An 18,842-nucleotide genomic window follows, 5' to 3' on the forward strand; every position below is an offset into this window, starting at 1 on the left:
TTGCTTCAGTCGCTTATGAAGGCAAGAATTTATTTCCAGATATGTGTATATTGACCCTGTCTGACATTCAAAGTGTATTTACAATTTGTCTTTATAAGTCATACTTACTGTCACCATATATTTCATTAAGCTACAGTTACCATGTTACTTTACATTTGGACACTTTCACGACTTTGAGTGTGTCCCATCCCAAATGGCACCCTGTTCCCTATATAGTGCACTACTTTTGACCAAGGTCCATAGGGCTCTGGTCAAAAGTAGTGTACTATGTAGGGAATAGGGTGTCATTTGGGACACACACTTGGGGGTGTGTATTCATCTCTCAGGGCCTGAACTGTGCTTTTGATATTAAACAGTCTTGCAGTCTAAAATAAAAACCCCTAACCGTTCTTTTTTTCTTTCTTAAGCTGCACGCCAAGGGTCTTGGAGTTAGAATATTCCTCCAGTCCGGGCATGATTCAGGGGAAAAGAATGTCAAATCTCAACAGTTTTGCATTTTTTTTTTAATCTTCACAATAAATCATGTTTGTAAGTAAACCATACATCACGCGGTACCTAATGTAACGTTGCCTGTTCGGTTAGAGTTCAAGTATTTTTGCTAGAAACTTCCAAATGAACGTTTGCGTCTATGTGGCTTATCTCGTCTCTTGACAGCGTCAATTCTACGACGGTTCTAGTCCAGATCCAGAACATTGCTAATAACAACAGATAGGAGGTGTATGTTGTAGGTTGACTACCTCACTGACATGAATGCCACTCCACCAACTGTAAACCGAAGATAGGAACAGGTTTAAAAAAAACAGAGATGGTTAAATGCAAAATACCAAATATGCAGGATCATGCAAATATTTCCAGATTGCATTTTCTTGAGAAGGGTGTGTGTGTGTGTGTGTGTGTGTGTGTGTGTGTGTGTGTGTGTGTGTGTGTGTATATGTATATGTATATGTATATGTATATATATATATATATATGTATATGTATATGTATATGTATATATATATATATATATATATATATATATATATATATATATATATATATATATATATATATATATATATATATATATATATTGGAGTCCACCTATGGTAAATTCAATCGATTGGACATGATTTGGAAAGGCACACACGTCTATATAAGGTCCCACAGTTGACAATACATGTCTGAGCAAAAACCAAGTTATGAGGTTAAAGGAATTGTCCGTAGAGATCTGAGACATGATTGTGTCGAAGAACAGATCTGGTGAAGGGCACCAAAACATGTATTCAGCATTGAAAGTCCCCGAGAACACAGAGGCCCCCGCCGGGCCAAACTGAGCAATCAGGGGAGAAGGGCCTTGGTCAGGGAGGTGACCAAGAACCCAATGGTCAATGTGACAGAGCTCATCTGTCACAGTGTGTAGACTTTACCGTGAAATGCTGACCTACAAGCCTTTAACCAACGGTGCAGTTCAAGAAGAAGAAAATATTTACCAAGTAGACTAAAACAATAAGAATAACGAGGCTACATACAGGGGGCACCAGTACCCAGTCAGTTTGCAGGGGTACAGGCTAGTTGAGGTAATCTGTACATGTAGGGGGGGCTGAAGTGACTATGCATAGGTAACAAACAAACAGTGAGTGTACAAAAGGGAGGGGGGGGGGACTCTCTGGTCTGATGAAAACAAGATTTAATTATTTGGCCTGAATGCCAAGCTTCACATCTGGAGGAAACATGGCACCATCCCTATGGTGAAGCATGGTGGTGGTGGCAGCATCATGCTGTCATCTGCCTTTTTCTGAAAATCATCTGCCTTTTTCTGAAAATAGCTGTGCAGCAACTTTCACCGTCCAACCTGACAGAGCTTGAGAGGATCTGCAGAGAAGAATGGGAGAAACTCCCCAAATACAGGTGTGTCAACCTTGTAGCATCATACCCAAGAAGAGTCGAGGCTGTAATCGCCGGAAAATGTGCTTCAACAAAGTTCTGAGTAAAGGGTCTGAATACTTATGTAAATGTGATATTTCAGATTTTGCACAACAACAAAAAATAACGTATTTTTGCTTTGTCATAATCGGGAATTGTGTGATGAGGGGAAAAAAAACGAAGTAATCAATAATAAGGCTGTAACTGTGCACTGTATATGTGTAAACACCAAATACACTCATCATAAGTGAAAATTATCACATAGACTTGTGGTTACATTACTTAACTTGAACCAGGAAATAGCCAATCAAAAAAATCCCTCAATTAAATTCAAATATTCAACAGACACACACCTTAATTACAGTTATATCTGTTTTTCAACATCTAGGCTTATAGTTAGTTAATCAAGACAGTGAGTTTTGTGAATCTGTCACGAGGTCTCCTACTAGGGTTGGGCCAATATATGATCAAATTGAATATCGTGATATTTGACATTAACGATATATCGGGTTTTGCAAGACTACTCGATTTGAACTTAACAAATCAAAAACTGTGCAGTTTTATCAGTTAGGCTGTTTAAATATGTTCAAAATTAAGTCTGAATTAATTAACTAAGCCTTATTGTTTCACAATACAAAGATGATGCAACGTTACTATCGTAAATAAGCACAAAAACAGCACAGGCTAGAATGATTTACTCATTAACTGCGCAAAACAATTGTATCAGATATTGCAAATATCTTGAGTGGCATATCATAGAAGATGTCTCCCCAAATATCACCCAACCTCATCTCCTACACTACAGTAATCTGTACTCTCTGTAGTGTTAGTAGCTTCATCAACACTAATGGAATCTATGAGAATGACAAGTCCACAGGCATTTGCCATCTTACTGTTTAAAAAACCGAAAGACACTTTATCACTTGGTTTCTGGCAACTTTGTGGCTTATTTCAGTATCCACACTGTATTTTCAGCGGTTGTATTTTCCAGTCTTCAGCTAAACCCGATGCTACAATGAATGTGGTGAGAATGAGAAACTAAAGCTAAATAGAGTACATGAGTATTCCAGGAATGTTTCAGTCCATTAACCTTTGTGTCGTGGTCATGCTGACCAATCTGTGGGAAACATAATGTATATTTTCCAAAATGGGAAATAATCGTTGTGTTTTAGTCATACTAAACTACAACAAAAAAAAGGCATTGGCTGTATAAAGCCTGCATAACATTGAGACAATAGTGTTTCAGTCATGTACTAATATTACCATCAATTACATTTAAAATGTTAGTCTGTTTAAAGTACAAACAATCTGCAAAAGCAGTTTTTCCCCCATATGGCTAAACGCATATTAAACTAGCTTCGCTGACTATTGTATGATAACAATATATTTGAAAAGAGAAAAGATATATACATTTATGCAATAACTTCATAACGTACATAAGAACGCGAAAGAAGGTTTTCATATCATCAATATAGATTTTTGATAAACCATGTTAACTCCGCGTCATTGCGTCGTTGGGTGCTTTGCTTAACACCACAACAAGGACCTGGAGATATTTCCAGCTCCAAATAGCCAAAAGTCGTTGCAATTAAAACACTTATGTCTAATTAGGCCAAAAGCCTCGAGGGATCCCGACATAAAAACGATGTCCACTGGACAGAAAATGTCCAATTGACTCCCTAATGAATTTAATGCCAAAGCTCCTAACAACCTGCGCCTCATTAACTTGAGTAGTCTACAACCGGAGGACGGGCAAAGAAGCTTCAGAGCTGCAGATAGATCAATAGTTTTGCAAACAGGACTTTAACTTATGTAGCTTTCATTTAACTGATGCGTTATTTTTTGGGCCATTCTTATGCAGCATCACTGTCTGAGGAGCAGTCTCACACCCTGCCTTCTCCCCGCGCGTCTCGGTGCTGTGCCCGCAAGGAGACGGTGATTGGTTCTTAAGTCATCTAACATGACATCTGGGGTGATAAGAGGACTTCAATTACAATCCCGGGCCCGCGCGAAGAACCCCTGTCCGTTTATTATTCATCACCGACAAGGTTCACGCGCCGATAAAGCGATGACCAGATTAAAAGTACGTGCATTTTTAGAAAACCACGCACAGCGCACAATGAGAAAGAAAAAGCCGGTTGTTTATGTCTTTAGAGTGATTTAAAAATATAATTGAGCTTCTTGGAAATCAATTACATATTTAAATTGTTGTAATAAGAATGTGAAAAGAGAAACATCAGACCTTTAGTTTTTTTTCTGAATTAGGCATTATTAAAGTAACATGCGCTTTATAAAACGACAAGGGCAAATAGGCTGCAATAAAACAGGCCCCAAACATAGTATTGAAGAACTATGGAATACCACGTTTTTAACATCTCAAAGGGTCTTACGATATCAATTAAAATAATAGGCCTATAGTCTTATTATCGTTCATCACATTTTATAATGACACGCGTGCTAAAACTTGCTCTGCAGGTGCGTGTAGTGCGCATCCATTCTAGGAAGAATTGTTCTCCGTTCTTAAATTGTGCAATGGCATGGAATGGGTCAAATATGGAAGTAATATGATGTTAATTTGGCCGATAGAATATTAGGGAAATTAGTAGGCCAAATTTGTATGGTAAAACAATAAACCGCATTTCTGTGAGGGGAAGGTTGTTGCTCTTAATCCGATATCCGAGGGAAATTACTGGGTATAATTTTAACTATTCAGGCCTATAATCTACTGTCACGATACACCAAGATGAAACCACTAGGCACAAAATGACAAACAAAAAGCATTTCCTTTAAGACAAGTGAATATGTTAGAGGTTTGAAATGTGAACAACTTTTAGCCTATTATAAGATAAAAAAATACTCAAAATCAGGAAAACAATGATATGCTATTTTATGAAAAAAAAAATATATATTAGAAATATTGTACACTCACTTAACATTCGATTTATCTCGTTAACCTGATTATCACACATCGTGTTGAACCCGCAGCCTGGAGACGCGCTTTCTAATAAAATTAGGCTTTCTTGTTTCTTGACGCATAAATGTCATAAAACATCAGTCAAAAATAGCTTGATATACATAAATTAGCAACTCACTAGAAATATGCAAATGCACGAATAGTCAAATAATGCATGCATACAATAACTGTACAGCATTTAAAAAACGTATTGGTTACTTTGTCAAAAGCGATTAAAACCTTAGTGCTAATGTTTATAAAGTAGTATCAAGCCTCATTAACTGCCATAGAAAAACAAAAGGGTTCCAAATTGATGCCATTCAGACATGAAGCGAGCCAGTAAATAAACACTTCCCTTGCTAGGTATCCAGCATCACTCAATGCGCTACCTATTCTCCTTTAAATATTTCCGTTTTATATTGAGCACGTGCACACCTGGGGGGAAAAAAAGACTAGGTCAAGGCAAAAGAGACACAGCTGTCTTTAAAACGTATTAAATATACTTCGTAGAAAAGAGCACAAAGTGTGTATACGAAAAGGAACCGTTTATCTTCCTATATCTCGACCTGGGAGCAGGGGCTCCGCGCGCAGGATGTTGGAGAGCGAAAGTGTGCCTCTCGTGAAAGAGTGCTTGTCGGAGAGGCCTCTGATTGGCTGGTTGCACTGACAGCTCCGCCGTTGATTGCAGGAGGAGAAGCCCGACCCCTTTCACTCTTCTAGGGGACCATTCATAAACTACACAAGTCCAGCTCGCACAGCTGAGTGTGGACAACAGTGGGACAAGGTAGGAGAATAACGCGTAGTTTTCACGTTCAACCGAACGGACGAGGAGAGATGAGTGGTCACGACCAGAGCTTTATCCTTTAGGGTCTGCAAGCGCGAGGACACGGACGGTATTATACTGTACACTAAGCCCACCCCATTCTGGGGCTGCCTACTGCATATGACTTGGACTGATATTTAGTAGCCTATTACGTTGCAACCCTATCGGTTTCCTTCCGACATTGTCTGACGTCCATCCGCTGTGTACGCAAAAAAAGTTGAATTATATCATTTTTCCATTGCTTGGGGAAGAGCGTTTCGCCTCTGGCTTTACCGGTAAGCATTGGATCCGTCAACGTACTGCGACTCTCCGGTGTACAGCCCGGACCTCTGCCCAAACATGATCGCGACGCAGGCAAAGCTGGTATACCAGCTCAACAAATACTACAGCGAGAGATGCCAAACTCGAAAAGCGGCCATTGCAAAGACTATCCGGGAGGTGTGTAAGGTAGTGTCGGACGTCCTGAAGGAGGTCGAGGTGCAGGAACCCCGGTTCATCTCCTCTCTCAGCGAGATAGAGGCGCGCTTCGAGGGGATGGAGGTCATAGCCCCCAACGAGTTCGAGGTGGTCCTCTACCTCAACCAGATGGGAGTGTTCAACTTTGTTGACGACGGTTCTCTGCCCGGCTGCGCTGTACTGAAGCTGAGCGACGGCCGCAAAAGAAGTATGTCTCTCTGGGTCGAGTTCATAACGGCCTCGGGCTACCTTTCCGCCCGGAAGATCCGCTCAAGGTTTCAGACTCTGGTAGCGCAAGCGGTGGATAAGTGTAGCTACCGTGACGTGGTTAAAATGGTAGCAGATACAAGTGAGGTAAGACTAAGGATCCGGGAGAGATACGTGGTTCAGATCACCCCTGCGTTCAAGTGCACAGGGATCTGGCCTAGGAGCGCTGCCCAGTGGCCCATGCCCCATATCCCCTGGCCTGGTCCGAACCGGGTGGCCGAGGTCAAGGCCGAGGGCTTTAACCTGCTCTCCAAAGAGTGCTACTCGTTGACCGGGAAACAGAGCTCGGCTGAGAGTGACGCCTGGGTCTTGCAGTTCAGCGAGGCCGAGAATAGGCTCCTGATGGCGGGATGCAGGAAAAGATGCCTCTCGGTCCTGAAGACTCTCCGCGACCGTCATCTCGAGCTACCCGGTCAGCCACTCCAGAGCTACCACATGAAGACCCTGCTGTTGTATGAGTGCGAGAAACACCCGAGAGAGACCGACTGGGACGAGTCCTGCCTCGGAGATCGAATCAACGGAATTCTGCTGCAGCTCATCTCGTGTTTGCAGTGCCGCAGATGCCCCCATTATTTCTTACCAAATTTGGACCTGTTTCAGGGGAAGCCCCACTCAGCCCTGGAAGCTGCCGCAAAGCAGACGTGGAGACTGGCGAGGGAAATCCTCACTAATGCAAAAAGTTTGGACAAATTATAAACTGTCGAATTGTCTGATTGTGATACTATTGCTATTTAGGGCCGAGGTGACGTTTTAAGATCACTTCAGAGTGGAGGAAAACGTCATGATCTTGGTTTCTCCGAGCAATGTGAAACAATTGAGAAATGAAAAACAAGCAAACAAAAAAAAAAAAAACTTTTACAACGGAGTGTAATGGGACATTGCCGTTCAGAGGGGGAGAACGTGAAGGTACATTAAGCTAAATGTAATACTTTTTGTTGTTGTTTTGTTTTAAAATGTTTTCACAAAGTGAATAAATGTTTATTTAAAATTATATGCACAAAATCTTTAAGTGAAAGAATAAAAATGTAGCGTGCCAAGTTCCAATTTTTCATTACGTGACCTTAAACTGAAATGTTAATAAAACTAAGAAATGACATTACAACTTGGCCTTGTGTTTGTATACATGTTTTGAGAACTGGCATTGTTTAATAAGAGTAATACAAATGTATATTTACTAGATAAAGTGAAATCAATTCCTGCGTGAAAAACAGAATTCATGTGCGTAAAAAAGGATTGTTAATTTACATTCGGTAAATCTTGGGCCTCGATTCATTTGATACACAATACGAGTTCTGCGTGATTATGCATATCAGAGAACATACATTCATTTTCGTCTTGGAATAATTAATATAGCACACTATAATTTAGTTCAATTTGATGCAAATTGTTTTAACAAAAAAAATAACGTCTATTTAGTCGACAGTTTGATGTCGATAGGATTTTTGCAGCCATATAGCCTATTTAAACACCGGTATGCATGTCTGTTATTACTGTGTATTAACTATTGGGGAAATTGCACGAGGATAAAGAGAAACACAACAACCACTTGTAGTAGGCCCATTCACCAGAATAGACCATTGCTAAATTCAGGTTCATTCATTTGCCCTTTCAATAGGAAAATGTTAACGCACGAAAATCAAAACCTCAAAAGTTGATTAATGAATGTATCTGTTATTATAACTAGATTATGATTATAACTGTTATTATTGTTATTGCCAATAACCCTGGGCGCAGACTGCTGGGAAAAAAAAAGATACACAACTGTCACTCAATGACTAGCCAGGAGCGACTAAACACCACGCGGGAATATTGGTACAGTAGGCTACCCATTAGCAGCAGCCTATTTGGTTTATCAATGAACTGTTGAATACAAATAGAAAGAGGATGTTTTGAAATGAATATTCATCACTATAGCCTGTTATTTAGGATATTCAAATGAGTCATATAGGCTACGTTTCAAAGGTGTCGAATAATAAATTCAAGTCATTTCATGGTTTTTGCTCTCAACAAAACCTACCACAACATAAGTCATTGGCCAACACACTATTCCCGATTCCTGGGCTGTATTTCAAGAACAACTGAAAGACCCGAAGGAAGAACAGCAAGCCTAGTCTTCTCTCAGTATCAGGCACATTGTATTATGATGTGCGATAGACTAACTTATTTTTCAATCGTTTGCTTGTGATGCTTCTGCAGGATCTGAGGCCTTTGTGTATCGAATCTGCAGCGCAAACACCCGTTTTCAGAGAGACGTGATGTTGTCAATGACGTAGCCCACCCAAACCAATGCAATTCAAGCACGAGTGAAGCTATAGCTTAATGTTCACTTTCACTACGCAAATACACACACCACATAACAGCATTTTAGCCTATACGGTTGTTATAATCTCAATTATAGAGATTGAGTCTCGATCTACATTTAGATTATTCAATAATTATTTGACCTGATGATGATCGCAGAACTCGAGGCTGCTTACAGTCGTCATGCAATAGCCTAAAGGCTTTTAGTCTACGCATGTTCGTGGTTGGAGTTATTTACTAAATTCTTATAAAGGCTTTACAAAGCAATTAGGCTGCAGAAAAGCATGATTTGGAGGTGCTGGGGTCAGGGAAGGACTGGGAGAAAGCCCTGAGCCATTTTGAAAGCTGGTTTTACAGAATGACGGGAGGGCCTGCTTTGGATCAATGGAAGTTAAAGACCTTCTCTTACCTTTGGATCGATCGTCTTAAAGCTGGCCTCATCTTCATCCACCTCGAAGTAGAGTTCAGACGCAGTGATGGACAGCGTTCCTTTCACCACCACCGCCGGGGCGACCAGCTGAGCGCTAGTGCTCATGTTTACAGGGCCTAGGAGACAGACAGGGCCCAACAACGGCACGGGCCAGAAAGCAAACATTAGCCCGCTTTACAAAAATCACCCCCTGCCCCTCCTCGAGAAAACGAGTGTTTTTTCAAAGGGCAACAGCGTGTTAAAGTAAACATATAAACTCAACAAGGGCACGCACTGACTTTGATGGCTCTTTTTGTCTCCGTGAAAATACCATAACAATATAGAGAAGGCCACATATGCATTTTTAATGAGGGAAAACATTTGCTCTAGGCCAGGGCTGCCAACCCTCTTCCTGGAGATCTACCGTCCTGTGGGTTTTCAGTTCAACCCTAATTTAACACACCTGATTCTACAAATTAGCTGCTCAACAAGACCTTAACTAGCTGAATCAGATATGATACATTAGGATTGGACTGAACCTACAGGACAGTAGATCTCCAGGAAGAGTGTTGGGCATTCCTGCTCAAGGCGATTGGTCGTTTGTATCCGCCTATCTATCAGATGCAAGGTCAAGAAGAAAAATAAATATAATTCTCAATTGTATAATTTCTAGCTTAAAACTGCATGCAAATGATTTGTGTAACTGCAATTTAAATTAAGAATGCAATTTTACATTTCACAATTATTATTAGCATTATTATTAGATTATTATTAGACCTCATTTCCTTGCTAGATCGAGTTAGATCTAATATTGCGTGTTGATAAGCACTGAAACCAGAATCACCATGATCTGAACAGTTCCTCTTTAGACTACAGGGAGGGAGAAGTGGTTTGAGCCGCTGGGTAAAATAAAATATCAGCATCTGCGTAACCCAAGACAGACCAGCTTTGTCAAAAAATAGAATCAGCTGTCAATCAGGCCCCATTGATTGCGGGCTGGTGCTACGTCTGTTTAATCTCTCATCAATCTTAATTTATGCCAGTATGACAATGAGAAGGCCGCTCGAGGGAGCAATGTGTAAGCTCTTGCCGCTCCTGCCCCGCGCTCCACGTGTGCAGAAGCATTGTATTTGCAGATGTGCCGCGCGGCAGAAAGGGGCTTCAGAGCCCGCATTGATTTCCCCAAGCACCCACGTCTTTCCGAAACGGATGGCTATGAAATAAACAGATATGTTCATTTGTTGCCATCTCCCCCCCTTAGCCCTCCGAGCATTGTGAGCATTAGCATGTAATCCGGGCGTGAAATAACATTTTTCAATCACTGCCATGGAGACATTCAATTACACCTGGTGTTGTTCCGACAGACAGCTGCCTGTACTGGGACGCTGCGTCCTGTCTGTCTGTCTAGTCAGAGGAGTAGGAGACCCACATGACAATTTCCACTTCATTTCAGAATCCCTGTCACTTTATTATGCATGGAATCTCCCCTTAACCCCATTGTCATCGTGGGCGTTGTGTTTTCATATAATTGCGCTCTGAGCGTATTAGTCTACAGTGGGTGAACAAGTTATAGTGGAAAGCCATGATGTGGGGAAATTGAGGATTATATAGGATGCAATCCAATTAGTAACATAACTAATATGCCCATAGGAGTTCCATGTATAGGGAGCCACATTTACATCAATATGAGTGTGAGATAATGGATTTAAAGTGGATAAGAAATTGGACAGCAACGTAATTTTATGTGTTTGAGTCTTGTTAACGGCAAGGCCTACAGTCGTTTTGATCTCAGCCTATACTATTTATTCGACATGGATTCATATAGGAAAACTGCACATTTAGAGCAATCATAAACAACTAAACACACAGAAAATGTTTAAGGTCCATCCATAGTGCTATTCTAAAATGTGAAAATAATACCGTTTAGCTAAAAACCGTGCGCGGTGCACCTATATGCCATGCCCAATCATAAAATAGGCACACATGGGATGTATGTGTCAAAATATCGCACTTGTCATGAGTACCAATTTGCGGTTTTCATTTAACATAAAGGAAGTCAAAGGTAGGCCCCAAAATATAAATGAACCTCGAGGCCAAAACATTTAGACAAAATGCACAGTTCACTTCTTCAATTATAGTCTAACGATAAAAAAAAAAATTACTGTGTCAAAAGCTAACTATGAATTATACTACACAAGCGTGTTGGTACTTTTGTACTATAATTTCATACAAACAAAAATGCGCTTTGCTTTGAGATATGTGAACTTGTAAACAAACAAGCGCCAATAGGACATGTTTGTGTGTGTAATTATCCTCTCCTCCCCCAAAGCCAGAGCATCACAAAACATCATGCGACTCCAGGGGTAATGGGAGGTGCTGGGGAGGTTATCACCCCTTCTTAACCGTTCGGGAGCCCCGTTATCCTGCATGCGCGCCTCAAAGTACCGGTAGCAGCAACCGCACGCGTTAGCAATGGAGACGCTTTAAAGGCGGGAGGGGGAGAATTCAACTAACGCGCGTACCCAGCCCCCTCTAGATGATGCGCGCTGGGACATGAAAACGGATGGAGCTGCATGCGTTACCTGTTAGGTTCTCCAATTCCTTCTCCTCCAAGGATGATAGAGTGTCATCGTCGCCATCCAACAATATCTCACTCTCAGAGTTCTGATTTCCCATCGCGTGACTTCTGATGGACTGTTTGCCTTTGAGGATATCTTCCTCCGGAGCTGAAAGAAGAAAAGCATTTTAAACCGCCATCCAAACGTAATTGTGTTTTTACCAAGTGACTTTTCTGTACAGAGGTTAGTATCCTAAAAATAAACGTTTGAAATATATAGACAACAAATACGCTGCTATTCTGGGCTATGTTTAATGATAGTTTACTATATCACAGGTATGACAGATGTTATATTAAAAAGATTACTGAAAATGCAAGGCTATATAATCTATTCATATTGTAGCATATTTAAATGATCAATAATTCGTACTATGAAAGTAAAGTGAATATTCAAATGTCAATATAAATATTTATTGAGTTGAGTTGTCTATTTTGCCATAAATGTCTTGACGTTTTGCATTAAATTGGTCAAAAGTATTTTAAGATTTGACAAAATAGCATGAATAAGTCTGATAAAAATTATGATATAAAGCAATAGTGTATAACTCAAGTGCACATTCAAATGCAACATGGATGTAATGCTCTTAGTACAATGAAAACTCCATGCGAAAAATAACAACATAAAGATGCTCAAGCTGATGGTTTTATAAACTAGTTCTGATGTTTCCATGATAGAAAACTGGCAACAATTTTAAGTAGAACTTCATGCAATTTTCATATATTATTGTAAAATTTGTCAAGTTATCATAGAGCCATAAACCCAGCTGGAACACTAGCAATGACTCTTGGGAGCCTTCGGGGTTATTGTGAACATGAAAGGTTACGTTAACAAATCGGACTCTCATCTTTTAAAGCTATTTTCCAATGGCGCTGTGCCAACACAGGCTAGCAATACCCACATGGCAGCCGGAATGAGGTTACAATGTCAAAGCGCGACATTGTATCGACTTGTCTTTATTGTATTACCTGAATGGCACTAATCTAATAGTCCAAATCCAACTGTGTAATTTAATTGATACCCAGGCAATAACGTGTATTTCAGTGTATTTCTAATGCAGATATACAACATTGTATGTAAAGTATAAAATGTACTGATAAGAAAATATAAAATGCATTGTTAAAACCCCAATTTGCCTGTGCTGTGCCCTTACAAGTGATCAAAACTAAAAATAATTCTGGTCAAATCCAATATCCAGAAACACGAGCCAAAGATATTACAACAAAGCAAAAGAGCCTCCAAAGCTTACGGACTTTAAACATGCTTTATACTTAACATGACTTGAGGTCCAAAAGGATTTAAGAGAAACAGTAATCTGCAAACATTTACAGAACCCTCATCATGCAGGCCCTTGGTGTGTGTGTGTGTGTGTGTGAGAGAGAGAAAGAGTGTGTGTGAAAGACAGAAAAGAGAGAGAGTGTGTGTGTGTGTGTGTGTGTGTGTTACACTCAACATGGTTTCTTTGCACTCCACTCCAAAACCACTGGACAGTGATCCAGTGGCCCCTCCAATCTCTCTGAGCAGCATCATCTGACGGGGTTAGACCCTAAGATAATTAGCATTTTCTCAACATCACAAACTATAATATATGGACTCCAAAACTGCTGAGAGAGAGCAGATAGAGAGAGAGAGCCGAGAGAGAGCCGAGAGAGAGAAGAGAGCAGAGAGAAAGAGCAGAGAGAGAAAGAGGGAGAGAGCAGAGAGAGAAAGAGAGCTGAGAAAGAGAGAGCTGAGAGAGAAAGAGAGCTGAGAGAAAGCGAGAGAGAGAGCTGAGAGAAAGAGAGCAGAGTGAGAGACAGGGAGCTGAGAGAGAGAGAGCAGAGTGAGAGACAGGGAGCTGAGAGAGAGAGAGCAGAGTGAGAGACAGGGAGCTGGGAGAGAGAGCGAGTCTAAGAGAGCTGAGAGATCTCATGTCATGGAAAATATGCAGCTCAATGATATTTAGACTGGTCTTCCTGTAATTAAGTCTCCCCGGAGGATTCTTTAGTTAGCGGCACTGAAATGACTACCAGATCTCTAATATATACCACATGCTACAATAGTATAGTATATTCACACCGTCCAAGTGAACTGACTGGACAGACCGATGGGCCCGGACGACTTTCTCTCACTGACAGCAGTGAGATGAAAAAGGCAGACATGTGCATTTGAACTTCTGTACATTCTGTCATAAACATGCTCACTAAGTCTCACCCTGGAAAGACCACAATACTCAACACACTAGCATATGGATGTGGAAGGGTCTTGGGTTGTGTTTACAACGAAGAAGAAAACACTACCGTGACAACTACTGCTACTATATCAGCTTACTAGTCTGCCAATAAATGTTACTAATAGGCTGTGAATGATTTACTTGTTAGTCGTGAATAGTATTATCAGAATTGGTCATGTTAGATTGTCTGTTGTGTGCAAATACAATTCTACAATCATGGTGCTGCTTTTCAAAACTACTTGGTAAATAAAAATAAACAGCCAGGACAAGTTAAGAAAATAAAAACTCAATTATTAGATTATACTTCTGATACATGTATCCCAAAATTACATAATGACATAAAATAAAATATAGTATTCTTGAAAACATAATTGATATGTATATTTTTGATATATGACATATGTACAGAGAAGTGTTCTGAATGCATGTGTGTGTTTATGATCAAATGTGGGAGTGTGTATCAAACAATTCAAATCCATTTAACACCATTTCAACTTAAAAGTGAAACAACCAAAGCACAGTAAAAACTAAAACGGCAGTGAAAAGTCTAAACATTTAATTTAAAAAAAATGCAATGGATATTAGGCTTTGTCTAAATATTCACAGGCTAACACATTTAACATGTCCTTCAGCTGAAGCAATGTCTCTCTCAACTGTTGACTATGTTACTTAGAATTATAAACTGGGTGGTTCGAGCCCTGGATGCTAATGGGCTGAAAGCTGTGGTATAACAGAACGTATACCACGGGTATGACAAAACATTTATTTGAACTGTTCTAATTACGTTGGTAACCAGTTTATAATAGCAATAAGGCACCTCAGGGGTTTGTGATATATGGCCAATATACCACGGCTAAGGGCTGTGTCCAGGCGTTGCGTTGTGCTTAAGAACAGCTGTTAGCCGTGGTATATTGGCCATATACCACACCCCCTAAGGCCTAAATGCTTAAATATGAAGTCTTAGTGAGTGTGAATGTCTGGCGTTTTGTGGATGCATTATAAATCCTTGACAATTCTGAATAAAACATACACATTTTATAACATATAACAAGCGACCACACAAATGTTTCTGAAATAAGCCAGAATGACACAAACAAAATACCCATCAGGTCATGTCACCCAAACCATTCATTGAGATGGAACAGGGGACACAAACGTGAATAAAACCTGTCTCCATTACACATTCAGGCCCGATTGTTTCTCTAGCCAGAGGTTCAAAATTAAAATGCTACATTCACGCTACACTAAAGACATGCTACGTTGAGGCCCAGGTCATTTCCCTATTGCCAGAGGTTCAAAATTAAAATGCTACATTCACGCTATACTAAAGACATGCTACGTTGAGGCCCAGGTCATTTCCCTATTGCCAGAGGTTCAACATTAAAATGCTACATTCACGCTATACTAAAGACATGCTACGTTGAGGCCCAGGTCATTTCCCTATTGCCAGAGGTTCAAAATGCTAATTCATATGCTTACATTACTAAAGCTCAAGGCATGCTTGGTCAAGAGCAATTAAATTGTCAGAATTAACAAATGTGTTTTTAACGAGACCATGGCCAGGAGCTGGAGTCATGAGGCGTGTATTGATCTGCTGAACAGAGACATTAGTCTTCAAGTATTTACTCTGCCAGCCACCTCTCCTCCAGCCTCCCTCCACAGACCTCCCTTCACCCAGGGCAGGACCAAAATCAATCCCCAGAAAGGATGTCTCTTTCCAGCCATAAATACATAACTAGCCCCCTCACCGACCCAGCCAGCCTGACCGCCACGCGTCTGCAGGCCAACTGGGGCTCTCAGAGTGGAAATGGTCCTCAAGGTTCTTGGCTGGTTATGAATGATCACAGTTGTATAGAATCTAAGGATTATCCATGGCCTAAATACAGGAATGTTTTCCTCCTACATATCTTACATAAAAAAGATGCCTTTTAGGAAAGTGTTTACTTATACTTAGTAAAATGCAGAAGTTGTGATGAGTAAGGTAATGGTAACAAACAATGCACTTTTTTTGCTAAATAAGTTGACAGGAATACAATACTTCTTAAAAATCCCCAAATGTTTTTGTTTTTTAAATTCTCTTACCGGTTAACTATGTCTAATTTCTATTCTTGAGCGTGTTTTCATGACTTGAAAAGTGTTGCCATCACTCTTGTAGCTGGAAATAAATGTTAAATGCAGACGTGATCATGCACTAAATGTTTTGATTGGGGAAAGAGGGTTTTCTCTCTATTTTCCCTGTTTCATGGGATTGGAATAATTACAGCCAGATATGACCTCTGTTCCCTGTTTGAAAACTCACGACTGCACTCTCGCCTTGCGCTCCACTTCCGTTACAAATGTCGGGTCGATGAAAACAACAAGAAAGTTTACATCAGAAAATGGACGCCGCAGTCAGGCCTCAAGTCAGAGATATTTGAATGATATGTTCTTTCCCCCAAATGCAGCAGGGTAGCGTGTGTGTGTGTGTGCGCATATGCAACTAACAGGACAATACTCCATAGAGGTATTACCAAGACTGGCTGGTGGCTATTTTTTACGACAGTAGTGACTTTGAAAACAAAACACACCCTATATGTCAGAATATGTCCTCCCTATGTTGTTGAATATATCCAGAGCATGTTTTATATTGACTTACTGATGATGCCCCCTACTAGAGCAGTGAGTCAGAGTGATGGAGAGGGGAGAACAATTACAAGTCACCAACTGACTCTTCAACGATCATATGCCTTCGTAATCAGGTCTTCATTGCACTAAAATTGTAAGATGGCGCCAACAGACGTCGCCTTGTGTCGAGCTCCTACTCAACATTCATTGTTGAGGATGTCAGCAAGCATCACTGCTTACACCTGCTGTATCCTGTGTTCGTGACCAAATAAACTCTTATGATTTGAAACGATCTAACATAAAGGGATGAAGGGAACGAGAATGAGAGAAAAGCAAAAAGAGAATTAGGGAGACACACAAAGAGAAAAGAGAGAAAGATAGAGAAGAGAAAAAACCTAGAGAGAGCGAGCGAGAGAAAGAGAGTGAGAAAGAGCGAGAGAGAGAGAGAGAAAGAGCGAGAAAGTAACAGAGAGAGAAAGAGAGTATCAGAGTAACAGAGAGAAGGACCAGTGGTCCTCAGGTCCCTCCACCCTCCAGCTGCATCTCCACACCACAGACATTACGCCCGGTCCCCGCCGGGCCCACAAGGATGCTGGGATTGCCAGACGCTTATTGCTTTTAGATCACATTCTTATTGGCTTCTGTCACGGCGGCCGTTTGTCAAGAGGACTGATGTCACCTTTTGGGGGGGGACGGGACTACTTCCATCCCTGTGACATATTGGAGACATTTTCGGGCCAGAAACAGGCCGTTATTGTGGAGTGCAATAGGTTAAGCCGGTAAAAACCAACAGGCCTAGACAGGCACGGCCCTGATCACTAACCCTGGTGTGACTGGGAATACGGTCTTTAGTGTTTTAGCAGAAACTAGGGATTAGGCTCTACTCTGGGGACTCCTGCACCTACTTGGCCAATGAATGTGGTAGATGACTAAAACCTTTCTTCACACTGTGCCGACCAGAACCGTACTGTGCTGGGTCGGACCTTCCCTTTTCACGTTGTATATTCCAGCATTGTTGCAGCAACCAGGCCAGCCCAGCACAGCCTGGCTTAGTGGTGTGAAAATAGTAGTGTACGTCGCTCCCTAGTTATTATCCAAGATATGCAGGATAACGTTTTAGCAGAAACTAGGGATTAGTGCCTACTCCGGGGAAAACGCCCCTCCTACTCGAACGCTAGAGAACATGTGTCCTACGGCCAATGTGGTTAATGGATTCTACGTGTCCTCCAACCTAGTTATCGCTAAGAATGAGACGGTGACTATTCAACTGTTGGTTCACTTTCGTTTAGTTGTCCTCATAGGAAGTTCAACAGAAATCGGGGTTCAACACTTTACATAAACGCCTTCAAAACAGAATCTGCACCTGTTGTTTTTAAAGCAAGTCCAGGGAAACGAAAAGATCAATTGAATCTCAATTCCAGTCCTGGTGGTAAAAGGTAATCAATACTGTTGGTTTTATCGATACTTCTGTCTTCTAGGTAATACAACGGTATTGATGTCACCGTTTCCTTTTAAAACAGAACACTATCCTTGACTTGCTTTAACCACATGGTACTGTTGAGATATTGGTACTGTTGAGATATTGGTACTGTTGAGATATTGGTCAAGAGCAACCAAGCTAGTTTGGGTTTCTCTCTGCAACACACACAAACAAGACGTACTGTGTAATTAATAGTCCTGATATTTCCAAAATGATTAATTACACCTAAACTAATTAGCCCTCACATAATATTCACCTTCAAAGAAACACCTAATTATTCCCGTGAAAGTTAATGTATCTTTGTTTGTTGACCTTTAGCCAATTAAGATTTGACATCATAAAGAGGCAGGTTAGTTAAATGGGCATCAACACCGTTGGTCCTCCTCACCCGGCTCTCTTTATGAACAGAATGACATCTCTGAGCTGATCAAACTGAACGCATGTGATTCTGGCACTATAGCTTCAGTGTTCTTTTTTTCATCAAATCAAGTACAAGTCATCCCCTGAGATGGTGGGAATGTTGTACATGACGCCATGATTGGGAATTTAAAGCAGGGAAAATAACATGGAAGAAAGGTAGTTGAGGTGGGACAATGACTGGGATTCAAGTGATTTATATTCATATCATTGTACAGCTACAATACTTACCTACCTAGCCTAAATCAACATCCCCCTTTACATTTGTAAGCACATTTTTATTTTAATTGCTGCTATACTTGGTGTTCAAATCAAATCAAATTTTATTTGTCACATACACATGGTTAGCAGATGTTAATGTGAGTGTAGCGAAATGCTTGTGCTTCTAGTTCCGACAATG

The 18,842-nt window shown here is 40.7% G+C and overlaps 2 protein-coding genes across 5 annotated transcripts in view; one reads left to right on the forward strand and one right to left on the reverse strand.

Moving 5' to 3' along the window:
• The window catches only part of LOC112237328 (lipopolysaccharide-responsive and beige-like anchor protein), a 338,807-nt gene that overhangs the window by 130,538 nt on the left and 189,427 nt on the right, over positions 1-18,842 (reverse strand). For all 4 annotated transcript variants that reach the window (XM_042329672.1, XM_042329673.1, XM_042329670.1 and 1 more), the window contains 2 exons: positions 11,697-11,840; positions 9,115-9,251 (listed from right to left, as the gene is read on the reverse strand). In XM_042329672.1, the coding sequence (XP_042185606.1) occupies positions 9,115-9,251; positions 11,697-11,840 (281 nt within the window). The remainder of the gene's footprint in view (positions 1-9,114; positions 9,252-11,696; positions 11,841-18,842) is intronic.
• Positions 5,600-7,270, forward strand: LOC112237326 (protein mab-21-like 2). The gene has a single exon (XM_024405915.2). It carries the CDS (start codon positions 6,021-6,023, stop codon positions 7,098-7,100), a length of 1,080 nt encoding a protein of 359 aa, XP_024261683.1. The 5' UTR covers positions 5,600-6,020; the 3' UTR covers positions 7,101-7,270.

This window comes from Oncorhynchus tshawytscha, linkage group LG11, assembly GCF_018296145.1.
Source record: "Oncorhynchus tshawytscha isolate Ot180627B linkage group LG11, Otsh_v2.0, whole genome shotgun sequence".
NCBI classification, from domain to species: Eukaryota; Metazoa; Chordata; class Actinopteri; order Salmoniformes; family Salmonidae; genus Oncorhynchus; species Oncorhynchus tshawytscha.